The sequence below is a fragment of the Anarhichas minor genome, unplaced genomic scaffold (assembly GCF_050575085.1).
Source record: "Anarhichas minor isolate MPS153535 unplaced genomic scaffold, ASM5057508v1 ptg000012l, whole genome shotgun sequence".
Lineage (NCBI taxonomy): Eukaryota > Metazoa > Chordata > Actinopteri > Perciformes > Anarhichadidae > Anarhichas > Anarhichas minor.
The window spans coordinates 4,108,542-4,121,851 of record NW_027466458.1 but is presented as its reverse complement, the minus strand read 5'-3'; the positions used below and the strand labels follow the sequence as shown (position 1 = coordinate 4,121,851).

General features: G+C 41.3%; 1 protein-coding gene across 2 annotated transcripts in view; it reads right to left on the bottom strand.

The window, feature by feature from the left end:
* The window catches only part of prkcaa (protein kinase C, alpha, a), a 125,404-nt gene that overhangs the window by 27,947 nt on the left and 84,147 nt on the right, over positions 1-13,310 (bottom strand). For both annotated transcript variants that reach the window (XM_076090335.1, XM_076090336.1), the window contains 5 exons: positions 9,155-9,298; positions 8,849-9,022; positions 6,236-6,327; positions 5,897-5,959; positions 5,424-5,562 (listed from right to left, as the gene is read on the bottom strand). In XM_076090335.1, coding sequence (XP_075946450.1) covers positions 5,424-5,562; positions 5,897-5,959; positions 6,236-6,327; positions 8,849-9,022; positions 9,155-9,298 — 612 coding nt within the window. The remainder of the gene's footprint in view (positions 1-5,423; positions 5,563-5,896; positions 5,960-6,235; positions 6,328-8,848; positions 9,023-9,154; positions 9,299-13,310) is intronic.

Here is a 13,310-nt window from a genome sequence, read left to right as displayed (position 1 = left end):
TGCATGTCTCGACATGTCTGCAGAGGATTGACGGGGTTAATTTGGGAATGCTAACATATTCCTTCCCAGGTGTATTGCAAGAAAGGACATGCGGTGTGATGTGGATGACGACCCCGAGACAGGGGTTGACTAGCACTGTTCATTTATATATCTGTAGCATCCTATACTGTTTGGACAGCTTTGAAAAAGTGAACTCACTATAGAGAAATGTGTGTTACCAATCGTAAAAACAACAACAAAAACAGCCAGTAATGAGCAGCCTTGGGGTTTCCATGAGCGCCCTACACTGCATGTCGCACAGAAGATGAACAGCACCTTTTTACAAGATGAATTGTGCAACTTAAAGAGCTACTGCTGAAATTTAGCATTGCACTTCCATAAACTTGTAAGAGTCGGGTCCCAAAATCCTGGATTTTCATTACCCACAATGCAACTTGATAACATCTTTCATTACATCCTCCCTGCCTGATAACCTTCAACACAGTCCTCACAGCCCAGTTTGTAACGCAGGCCTTTTGTCATACATTTTTACTGTCCGAGATAATCTACTAAAATGTTTCAGGGCAATTGTACGCAGAAAACAACTCAGCCGGGAGAGAGAAATATTCTGAAAAAATGGGTTTAACCTCTTTTTTGTGGACCTCTATATTTCATATTCAAGACAATAAAAAACTGGCAAATTTACGAGAAAAAACTCTCAAGATTGCAAGATTACAGAGTCATAAATTAATGACAAAATAAAAGTATAAACAAATAGTGGAGTGCAAAACCGTTGGCCTCTGAGCGAGGCGAAGGTCCTGAGAGATACATACACAGATTTTCTTTCATGCTCTTTCTGTGTTCTTTTATGAACATAAATAGATATTATAGTAGAAATTACAGGAAGATACAGATGAACAACTTCATATTATGTGAACACAAAGGCGTGTGTCTTTCATTTCTTAATTTTTTTTTCCTTCAATGGCCCTAAACTACAAACTAAAGGAAGCGTAAATAATAGATGAATACGTTATAGTTTTATATAGGACAATATATAATACATCATTACATCTGCCAAAACACAACTGAACTACAGGAGCATATGATGTATCATCAAACATGTTGTCAAACATATATTTGCATGCATCATGTATTTATTTTGCGTACTGACATCACTGAAAAATAACCCAGAAAGAAAAATACAGTGTAGTGCACAATTAGTATGATGTCTAAACTAAATTGCATCTGAGAAAAGATAAAGCACTTGGAGCCTGTAGGCAGAGAGGAGAGGAAAGGATATCATCAAGGCATTTAACTAATTACTGGATCTTTTAATAATAATAATAATCTGGCAGAGAAGTAAACTTTTTCAGGATGCTCGCATGTTCGTGCTCTCTGCGTCTCTGTCTCATTTGCTGTTTCCTTCTCACTTTCTCTTTTTCACCTCCTTCTTCACCCCCGACTGTTTCTCACATCACAGTCACTTTTCCAACCACAGCTTTTGCAGGAATACTAATAGTGCTGATCTGAAAACACTGGTTTGAACTCTGGGTAATTGGTGAAGAGTTTAAAATTGGAGCTGCCACTGCAAAGGTGTGTTGCCAGACTTCAACTCCCTGTTGGTGACTCAGGGTTGCTATTCCTAGTCCTCAAACTTTTCAATGCTGATTGTGAAAGTATCTGTATTATAAAGTCTAACAATAAAGTTGTTCTGCATACAAGTGATTCCTCTTCTCCATGCACCTTGGAAGTAGGCAGGTGGCAAACTCAAGTTCTGAAAAATGAAACCAATGCTGATGCACCTTAAACTTCATCAGGGGGCGACTCCTCTTGTTGCAAAAAATAAGTCTGATGTCTATGAATAAACGACCCTACTTCTCACTTGATTTATTACCTCAGCAAACATTGTAAACATGAGTTTATGGTCTCAATCGATAGTTTCAAATCTTCTTTAATACAGCATGATGTTCATTCTGGTCCATTTAGAGTCAAATAGACGATACAGCAGGGTATGCTTTAGGGCGGGGCTACCTTGTGATTGACAGGTCGCTACCACGGCATTGTCCAGTCTGGGAGTTGTCCTTGTTTTCTTCTCACAACTTTAACCCTTTCACACTGTCTTCATTTTATGAAAGTTATTTGTAACATTTTTGGTTGCCTAAAAATGAGTTATTCAGCGTTTGGTTTTATTTAGATCCATCCTCTCGTGTCAATTCTGGTTGCAAAAAACAACCCGCCAAAAACTCACCAAAGTCCACAAACCATTCGGTCATGGTGACTACATCTATTTCTCATAAACAGTCTATGGAAGCGGAAATCCCTACTCTGCTCCTACAGTCCTGTATTTTAACACAGTAACACTTTGAGGAGGAACACCAGCTCAGCGACAGTAGCAGCACTTCTTCAATGACTGAATTTGAACTATATCATCCTTACAAACACCCCAAACACTGTTTCAGCCCATAGAGTGAGTGAGCAGGGAAGTGGACACCTAAGCCTCCTAATGCCACACTGCAGTGGGGACCAACTAGGGCATAGAGGGAAATGGCCCGTGTCAGACAGCCAAACATCGCTGTTTCTCATTTCAATCCCTGCTTTCTTTACCTCTCTCCTTCAGTGTCTGGCTGCTCTTGTCCCCTTCTGCTCTTTTCCTCACAGTTAATACCTTATGTCGCCTTTGTGTTTCCTTTGTGTTCCCTCCCTTCTCTCTCTTCCCCGCTATCTCCTCCTCTCTGTGTCAAAATCATTGAGGTGTAAATTCACATTAGTGTGAGCATTCCTCCCAGACAGGAGCTCCCAATGACTGGCTATATAGGTCAGAGTAAACTGTGTTTCAGCACGTGTGTGTATGTGCGGCCACCTCTACTCCCTCATAGAGTTATAAGCATATGGGCAGGTGTGTGTGTGTGTGTGTGTGTGTGTGTGTGTGTGTGTGTGTGTGTGAGAGAGAGAGAGAAGTGTGAAAAATATTTCTCATCTCACAGCTATCTCACACATGCTGAGATACAAACCCCAAAACACATTTATATTTCAGAAGTGACCTCCCTATAGCAGCTCATATAAAAACTAAATATATTGCATGTGCGTTTTTCCTCATTCAGAGTGGCAGGTGCTTAACACCTCTGGTGTCAGTAATAGAGAGCTGCAGGGATGACATATTTTTGTAGGCCAACCCAGGAAGTTAGCATCGCACTGGTTCCCTCGACAAAAAGCCGATGCCATTTTTCCACGCCGTGGCGAGATGACATGTCTCATTTAGCCACTTGATAGCATCTGCCATTATTAAGACACTTAAAAGCTTCAAAATTCACGAGTGGGTTATTTACTGACGTATTTTATGTCGTAAAACAAAACATTAGAATCTCTTCGGATATCTAACCAAAAACCCATTAAAAAAAAAAAAAAAATTACTTTGAGACGAGGCAACCGGAAGTGCAACAATGCTAACTCATCTCCAGGTTTTAGGACTCATTCCTGCAGCACTCTACGGTGGTTCTCAACGCTCTAGAAACTATGGCTGGATCCAAATAATCCAAAAACATTTTCTTCCCTAACCACTGACCCTTAACGGTAAACCCTAACGTTTGGTAACTGTTTTCAAATTTCAGAGATGGACCAAAGGCCAATGACAAAACTTGATACGATAATCTCTCCTGGTGCTTCTGTCACACACAATTTGAGGAGCACTTCCCCTCGATCGTCTCTGGAAATATCACCACTGTCAGACAATTTTAAGGTCAGCCTCCACTCAGGAGTGTTGTTGAGTGTGTGCTCAAGTGTGTGCATGACTGGGTTTGTGTGTGTATTGAAGGAATGCATGTGCACAGATATCTATGCAGAAACTGTGTGTGCATGTGATACTGCCATGCAAGAGACTGTGTGACATCATATGTGTGTATGTGTGTGTGTGTGTGTGTGTGTGTGTGTGTGTGTGTGTGTGTGTGTGTGTAACATTCAATGTGTGCTTTGGCTCACAGTGCTATGGAAACAGAAGCCGCTCCCACCACCTGCTGTGTCATCCCTGGCTGACGCATTAGTGCCAGTCTGACTGTGAACGGTCACAGCATGTTCACCCTGAGTCTGTTGGGCAGAATTAACCTCCCAGTCTGTCAGAGGTTTCTTTTAGAGGGAATCAATAACCCAGCCCACCATTAAATAGAAGCAACTAACTGATAACACAGCTAGAGAGTTGGAAAAACCAAATGAGTACATTAAGTATAAACTGCAACAAGCTGCAGCATCAGTCTTTCCTGGGGCTATATCGGGTGAGATTAAGGGAGACAGATAAATAGATTAACAGCATTGAATTATGGATATTTAGCCGGATTTCCAGATCCCATGGCAGAACTTTTGTTTAGTAACTCACTTGGGAATGGCACTCTTTGAGATGATTTATTTATGTCATTGCTTGCTCCAACAGCTTGGTTGTGGTTTTAAATCAATCATAACAATGCAGGGGAAAAAACAAGTGTACTCATAGATTATTGTGTGTCTTTAAATCCATCAATGTCTTAATATATATGACTAAATTGAAACATTTAATTGTGTTTGCCGTCAGTAGTATTACCACCATTTGTTGTTTAAAAGCCATTCCTGATGTGTGTAAATCTGGACTTGGATCTTGGCGTAGGACTTGAGTGCCTTGAGACTTACTTGTGACTTGTAAAGCAATGACTTTGTCCCATCTCTGGTTGATGCACAGCAAAGTAAGGTTGAAAATGGTGCTGAAACATGCCTCATATTGAAAACTGGGTTGAACTATTTCCAACGACACTCAGCCCATAGTCATCAGTGAGCTTGTCAACCATCCAGTCAGTCAACTCTCCTGTCTGAACCTCTTACCATGAGTGAGGGCATGGTCATTCACTGGAAGTGGATCCAGTCTAAGTGATACACAGTTGCCACATCAGTTGATGAACAACCAGACTTGTTAGTAACAAATGGCTAATAAATGGGCATAGATGTGTAATGTAGTGGACTAATACCATTAAATCATCTTTGGGACCAACCAGTTTTTACAGATCTGTTAATAAAATTGACTAATCGAGTGTTAGTCTACTAAGAACTTCTTTGGTTGAGGACAGCCGTAGTTGCCAGTCAACAAGGACAAAAACAAGCAGGTATCTAAGTATGCGTCTTGGCAAATTGGATTGAACTTGCTCAGGAGAAAACCCACTGGGACACACTGAGACCCCAGCTTGTACGTATGGTCGGGTTAAATTTGGACTTGCCAGCGGACACACTAGGCGTCTGTCACACTGGTTTGCTTATGTCATGAGAGAGCGCTTGTGTATGTGTGTGTGTGTGTGTGTGTGGATCTGTCCTGAGGCTGTAACCTTAATCTGGAGCACAAGGGTGACAGAGGCTGAGACCAGACAGTGACAGAGATGACCTCATGCATCAGGAACAAGCACGCACACACATCTCTCCACGCTCAGCCTTACCTCTGGGGCTATGTAGTCGGGAGTGCCACAGAAGGTGCGTGTGGTCACTCCTTCTGACATGTTCTCTTTACACATGCCAAAGTCAGCAATCTTAATGTGTCCCTCCGAGTCCAGCATCACATTGTCCAACTTCAGATCCCTGAGGAAGCACACAGACGGTCTAAACATCCTTGAAGATGTTGACTTTTCTATTTGAATTTGTTTCAGCAGGTGGCTCTCAATCCCAATCCTAAATACTACTAATTCTTACACTATTTATTACAAACAAGCTCCAGTTGATACTTGAAGAAAGAGCTAACAAAACGCTTGATGCTTAATAAAAACAAATGCAAGAGCTTTTAGTATAGGATGACTCTTTACTGCATTGTATCTGCTTTTTAATTGTTTTTAATTCATTTATATCACAAAATGTCTGATTATTAGTTTAAATGCAGCCCCTGAATCTGTTGCTGCATTAACCAGTTAACACCCACCTGTAGATGACTCCTTTAATGTGCAGGAAGAAGAGACCCGCAGCGATCTCTGCTGCATAGAACCTGCAATATAAACCACAGACTTCAAACACAAGGAAACTTACTTTGCTGTATTCCAGAAATAATTACATGAGACATGTCAGGCTTTTTACAAGGTGGCCATATTAGTGCGGTAGCTACTTGCTGCAGTAACAACGCAGCATGCAAAATTGTTAGCCCTACACAAAGAGGTTTTAGAAGACTGAAATAATAATTATCTCAAACTACAGCAAAACAAGCATAGTAGTAGAAAGTAGAAAATGATTCACTACACAGTGCTAGTAAATTGACATGTCTTACACTGCCTGAGGTTCCTTGAACTTGCCCACTTGTTGGATATGGTACATGAGGTCTCCGCCATTCACATACTCCATGACAAAGTACAGACGGTCCTTTAATCAAAGAGATAGAGGGAATAGAAGAGAGGGTTTAGGGAGAGAAAAATATGAAACGTCATTATTTTGCACAACAACAAAAAATGCCCGAAAACGTTCAACAAAAGCTGTTAAATTACACATTTATATTCACTGCCAGTGCTCTGAACAGCTCAGTGTTGCAGGCTCCCCTAACCTTGCCGTCTGAGTCACTCTATCATTCCTGCTACACATTCCATGACAAGGCGACCTAAAAAGGTCACAACAAGGAGCTTCATGGAAAAAGAAAACACTCAACACAGACATCTGTCAGGGGACATTCTCTTTGTCTGGTAGTGCTGGTCCCTTACTGCCCATGACAAGTTTGGTCTTGACAGTCCCTCATTAGCAAAACACAAACCGAACGCCTCACGTAGCAACAGACCCATACTGGCGTCAAAGCTGACCTTCCGTGAGCTTTGACAAAGCTGATCTGACCCTGGACTTTTGAGAACCTTCACACCATGACAATGACTTGAGCAAAAATGCAAACTGCACCTTCTCTAGATCTTTTCTATAGCCTTTTGTCTCGCAGACGTGGTGCTGTTTTCACTCAATAATGGGTCACAATAGACGCCTCGGCCTGGATTTCATTCTAATGGATGCTGACGACATGCAAACAGAGGAAAAAAAAAACTTGTGTATTTCAGCTAATTATGCTAAAACGTCAACTTGTGTACAAGACCTTCTGACTGGGGACGCTAAAATGTAGTGCTCTTTGTAGTGTTTAATAATGAAGCTCATTCAAATTCATGAGTGCGACTTTGCACATTTGATGTCGACATGCTGTGGTACCATTTAGGGATACATTATTTTGGTGTTTCATGTGCTTGGTCTCATCATCTTTTGCTTCTTTCTTTTCTCAAAACCTGTTTTTAACTTCAGTATTTTAATACAAAAGCACTGGCAAGATTATTTTATTGTGAAAAAAAAGTCTGCAAAGAAATTGGGAAAACATTAGAGAGGTTGTGAAAGTGTGAGAGTGCGTTTGTCTTTGTGTTTTTGCATGTGAGCGAATGAACTGTGAACCGTGTGTGTGTGTGTTCATGAATATGCCATGAGTGATGCCAAGCTGAGTCTATTTCTGAGTCTGCCTGCTGGTGCTCTAATCAGCTGCTATAGTTCAGCTTGGCCTCTGTGAGAAATCAAACCGCTAATAGACGTTTATTTTCCACCCAGCGCAAACCAATGAATTTACCCAGAGGCGTTCTGATTAGGGAAAAAAGTCAATTTCTTTCACATTGTCACTGAAATGGAGGAGAGGGGCATGAAAAATTCACATGGCTACAATTTGTATATCTTTATTGGGTTTAAATAATTGCATCAAACCTCTATATCTACTGATTTTAAGTAACAGACTTTGACTTTCAACTTTATTTGTCCTGAAAGCACCAGATTTCCTCCAAACTTCTTGTTGTTGTCCGATTTATGTTTGTGTTCAAAAACCCTGGAGAGGTTAGTGACTTTTCATGGTTGACCCTCAACCTAATTAATCATTCTTTGTCTTCATCGGCACCAAAGTTCATAATAGGGCTGCACAATGATGATGTAAAAATGATGCAAATAATATCACAAAGTCCTTATCAGTCAAAATAATCACAATCACTCAGCCCAATAGTCAACAACTGCTCCCGCGACCACTACTACCATGACTACCGCTACAGTGGAACTACTACCAACACTTCACCAGGGAACTGCACCAATTTAACACATGCAGATCAGTTTAGTAAGAGCGGGAGTCATGTCTGAGAAATAGCCGTGATTGTCATTAGGGTTACCTCAGCTTGGGCTTGGAGACATCGCATGTTTGAGGGAGGCAGGGAGAGTCTCCGGGAAGACGATATCAAGTTACATTAAAGGAAATTAAGAATCCAGTGTTTTTGGCGCTTGATCATTTCTTGGGATTAAAAGTCAATACTTCTCAGCCTTCGCTCCACCAATTTTGACACATTTTTTCTGTCTCTCCCAAGTCCCCCAACGTCATGGAGTTGCAATACCGAATTGTTGGCCAACCCTTTTAACACCACAGACTAACTGGTGACATTGAAAGGTTCATTACATTTATTTATTTTTATAAATTTATTGTGGTTTCTGTGTTATTTTTCTCTTGTTGTTTTTTGTGTGCGTCTGTTCTCATATAAGAACAATGTAAGTGTGTGAGCGTGTGTGTGCTGGAAATACACATATTACATTACAAGGACGTGTCTTTTCACTCATACAGTATGGGCTCCCAGGTTGTGTTGTCTGGTTTTGGAATGACTCAAAGTCAATATACACGTGCAGACATGCTCTCTCTCTCTCACGCACGCACGCACGCACGCACGCACGCACGCACGCACACACACACACACACACATACCTAATTAGGGTCTGTTTGTTTACTTTTGCCTCTTTTTTTCATGACTAAGCCGTTTAGCTAAAAGCCCCTTCATGAATTAATCGGACCTGACATGACCTGGAGTGCCTTTTCCTGATACGTGTCCAGGAGCATTTCACCTACCACAGTCTGGAAGCACGAGTGCAGATGTGTGAGGAAGGGCGGCTTGTCCTGTTGGGCCAGGACTCTCTTCTCCACCATGGTACATTCCACATCATCGTCCTGGATCACCACGTCTTTCTTCAGGATCTTTATTGCGTACAGCTCTTCGGTGGTCTTCATCTCTGCCAGTATGACCTTCAGAGAGACAGTAGGAAAAGATCACAGCTATGTTTAACCAACTCTTTCTTGCTCCTTTGGCTCGCATTGTGTCTATTACCAGTGACACTTGGAGTGTATTTATATTTGTGCTGTTCCCAGCTGCCTCACCTTCCCGAAGCTCCCTTTCCCGAGCACAGCCAGGAAGGAGAAGTCGGTGAGTTTGACCTGGTTCAGGCTGATGAAGGGAGGCTGGCTGGAGTGGCTGCCGTCCGGCTCGGTGATCACCTTCTTACCTGGGCCGAGCTTGGCTTTCTGCACTCAGGGAACAAAGGGTGGTGTGTAAGAGATACACATCTTAAAAATGCACTTTGAGTAACACACACAAACACACACACACACAACAAAAAGCTTCACTGTGTTGTTCAGACAAGATGACGAGTTCCTGAATTCCTAATATGTGGACTTCGTTTTAAAAGTTATTGCATGAATCTAATTTAAAAGATACTGAACCAATGATAAACCTGGACGAAGCTTATTTGTGGTGAGAAAATCTTCCAGACCAACAAATACGATTTCCCTGTTTGTTTGTTTGTTTATTTTGTATATATATATATATATATATATTTATTTATTTATTCTTTGTTTTAACCACTACATGTGCTCACACACTCACACTGCTCATTTGCTGACTCACAGCCCCAATACACTGACTGATAAGCAGAATTCAAAATGAATGGAGTGAAATGAGACGGCGGTGACATTTTGGAGCATACACACTCTCAAAAATGGCTCCATACAAACAGATACAACTTGATAAAGTGTACCCCTAAACCCTACGAGAGGACACATCGACATTTCTTTCTTTCATCTCGTCACATTTTTTGACTAATTAACAGCATAAGCTGTGACCCAGCTATCTTAAAATATATTACAAGTAATTAAAAAGTATTGAAACCTCAGTCCTGGCTGTTATTGTTGGTTTAAAGGAGGAAAAGTGTGAATGATGACAAACTGTTACAGTAAGTAAAAGCACCATAACCTTTTTTGCAATTTGTATTAAAGACTTGGAGATAAGTCTTGAAATATCTTGTATTAAAACATCGATACAGCAGTACATGTATGTCTAAGGGACATTTTTATCTTGTGATCACGTGTAATTGTGTGGTAAAAGCAAAGTGTAAAAAAGTCTCACAACTGCACTGAGGATTGATTCCCATTGAAAGTTGAGGATGCCACAGTGTGGCTTTGCTGTGTGCATGCATGTCCGGTCCAGACAAGAGTCTCTCATGTCCACTTGTATTTGCATAAAAATGCAAAAAGATTCTCCTCTATGCACTTCCTTCATGCCAGAGTCATGCGTAACCTCCCAGTATAGCAAGATGCTCCGACAAGAAAACAACTTCTGTGAGTGAATTCTAAGTAACAATCAAATATGTTTACCTCTCTGCACAAGAACACATCCAAGATTGCCATGTCCAGTATTCACGCTCAGCCAAGGCCAAGCACAGATCCAAACTCATGCTGATCCATCGTCACCAGAGGTGTAATCTACACCCACATGCTACAGGGAGCTTGGCTTATGCAAGGACTCTAACAAATTGTCATTAAGTTGTGAAATGTCCTTACTGCCTCCTGGCTATAGAAGATCCTACTCTAAATTTGGAGCGAGTAACAAGGAAGTCACACCGCCTTTGAGCACTGTCATCTCACCTCACTAGAAAGTAAGCCAATAAAGGCACTTTAGCATTCACTACACTACACGTTGACAGAAAACTGTAACTTTAATCCAAAACAAAAACTTGAGTTTGGTGGAGAAAAGGCTTTTCGGGGTTGCATCACAAAGTCCAGGATTCATTATAAGACTACTGAACAAATAGACATTTAACTTGAGCAGCTTTAGTTTGGTTAATGGCATCTACCGTAGTCTGCTCTTAAATCTGGGAGAGAAGCAGCGAAATGCAAAGCAGAGCAGACCGCACCAGATCACAGCACACCTGTAAGCTTCAGCCAATAAGAATAGCCTGCCCGGGCCGAGCGAGCAGCAGCCTTACTTCCTCCCCCTCAGACACACCTGATCAGAGTTATCCACAACCTCTTGGTCCTGAAACCACAGGGAGAAGGGAGCCAGAAGGGCCGACCCACTTAGTACACTTGAGTATAGGTGTTTTTACACAGATAATTGAGGGCTGGTCCACAGAGGGCAGCTCAAACACACAGCTATACAAATGTGCAGTAATCCTACTATGACACACAAAGGCGCTTCAGCCTTTGGAATAATGTTTCAGAAGAGTCAATGATGTATTTAAACAAGATATGCACAACATAACTCAGTACTGGTGGATCAGGTAACAGATTCCACATTAAATTCAGCTTCTTAGTCAATATACTTATAAAAGTTAGTGTTTTTGCTATCAGTCTCCTTCACTCATCTTGGCGGGCCCCTGTTTCAGGTTTGGCCTCGTGGCCTCATGTTAACTTTCATAATTGCAGTAATCTGTATCAGGAGAGAGTAAGATCTATCTATCTTTAACTGAAACGTTCTTTTATAAGTTTGTAGCAGAAACTGAGAAAAAAAATAAAAGTCAAAGCTCAACAGTACCATAACCAAGTGATAATTCTATTGAGCACCATGTGCATTATTCCATGTAAAAACCCTACCTGTACTCCACCAAGAAAATGGTATGAAGTGTACAAAGGAAAAACAAATGTGGATGAGAATCACGACAATTTAAAGGGACATTTAAATTAGGATTTAGTGGTGAGGTTACAGAGTTTATCCAACTGAACACCCCTCCACTCACCCCTCCCTTTACAAGCATGTCAGAGAAGTATGGTTGCCTTCAGGTAACGTAAAAAGCGGGATTGGCTCTGTAGAGCCAGTGATTGGTTTGTCCTTTCTGGGCTACTGTAGAAACACGGGGGCGCAACATGGTGGAAAAAGACGACCCGTTCCCTATGTAGATATAAGCAGATCATTCGAAGCTAACAAATACACAACGATTCTTAGTTTCAGATGATTATTTACTGATGAAAAGATACTAATATATAATATATCCTTCTAAATACTACACACTGATCCTTTAAAGGTGGTGTGGAAATCAAGTCTTCAAGTAGGAAGAAGAAGAAAAGTGACAATTTGAGGGTTGGAAGAAAAAAAATGATGTTAATTCACAAGCACACTAATGAAGGCCTAGTGAATGACACACAAACACACACACACACACACACACACACACACACACACACACACACACACACACACACAAAACACAGACTCATAGGAAAACAGTTGCTCATTGTTCCGATAAGAAGTCTGGTATTACATATCAATTCAATACTGACATCTAGTGGTCTCAACTGTTGTTGTTTTTTCTCCTCATCAAGTCAAACATTTTCCCATTGTGAAATATTCCTGTGGTCCATAATTCCAGTAAATCTAAATCTAAAGTGAGAAATGAATGACCATATACTCTCAGGTTACACCTGCAGCAGCAATGACGTAAGCGCACACAATGTGGACAGGCAGAGTGACCCAGAGACAAGACACGTACAGAATACAAAGACACATGTGTGGACGAATGGACAGCAATGAGCAGCACAGTGTCAGGATTTACTAACAATCCTCTGAAGAACTAGAAGCAGGGAAGACAGAGAAGAGCTCATGTACTCTCAAGTGACACACAATTCACCTTTTCCCAAGGCTCCATGATCCACATAAAGTGTACAGTAAAAGAGAAAAGCTGACATTTTCAGAGTTCTTCCAAGAACAAAAAAGAGCAGTGACTAAATATCCATTCATCTGAGAAATATTGTTGGTTTTTCTTAATGTATTTTATAAAAACCCAATGAAATTGTGAGTAAATTGGATCTATTTGCAGTAGCTTGGTAACCACATACAAATGATCAGACATGAGGAGAGGTGAAGGACCATGTCACCACAACAAGACAAGACAAGAGAGGAAAGAGCAGAGAGGAGAGGAGAGGAGAGGAGAGGAGAGGAGAGGAGAGGAGAGGAGAGGAGAGGAGAGGACTACCTTCAGACTAAAGTTAATTTGGCAATCCTGAGAGCGGGGGGCAAGAAGGGGAGAGAGGGAGAGAAACTCTTGCATTAAATATGACAGTGTGACACGGGATGAAGAAGCATTTGTACAGTATAAGTCTCACCAAGCACACAGGAGGGAGCAGGAGGCTGAGGGGAAAAACGGGAGAGAACCACAGAGGGGTTTATGAAAAGGAAGGACAGAGAACGTGGCTCATTCTCGAGGCCGTAGAGTCCAAAAAGGATAAAATGAGGAAGTGGATGAACCATTTTAAAACCTAAAAC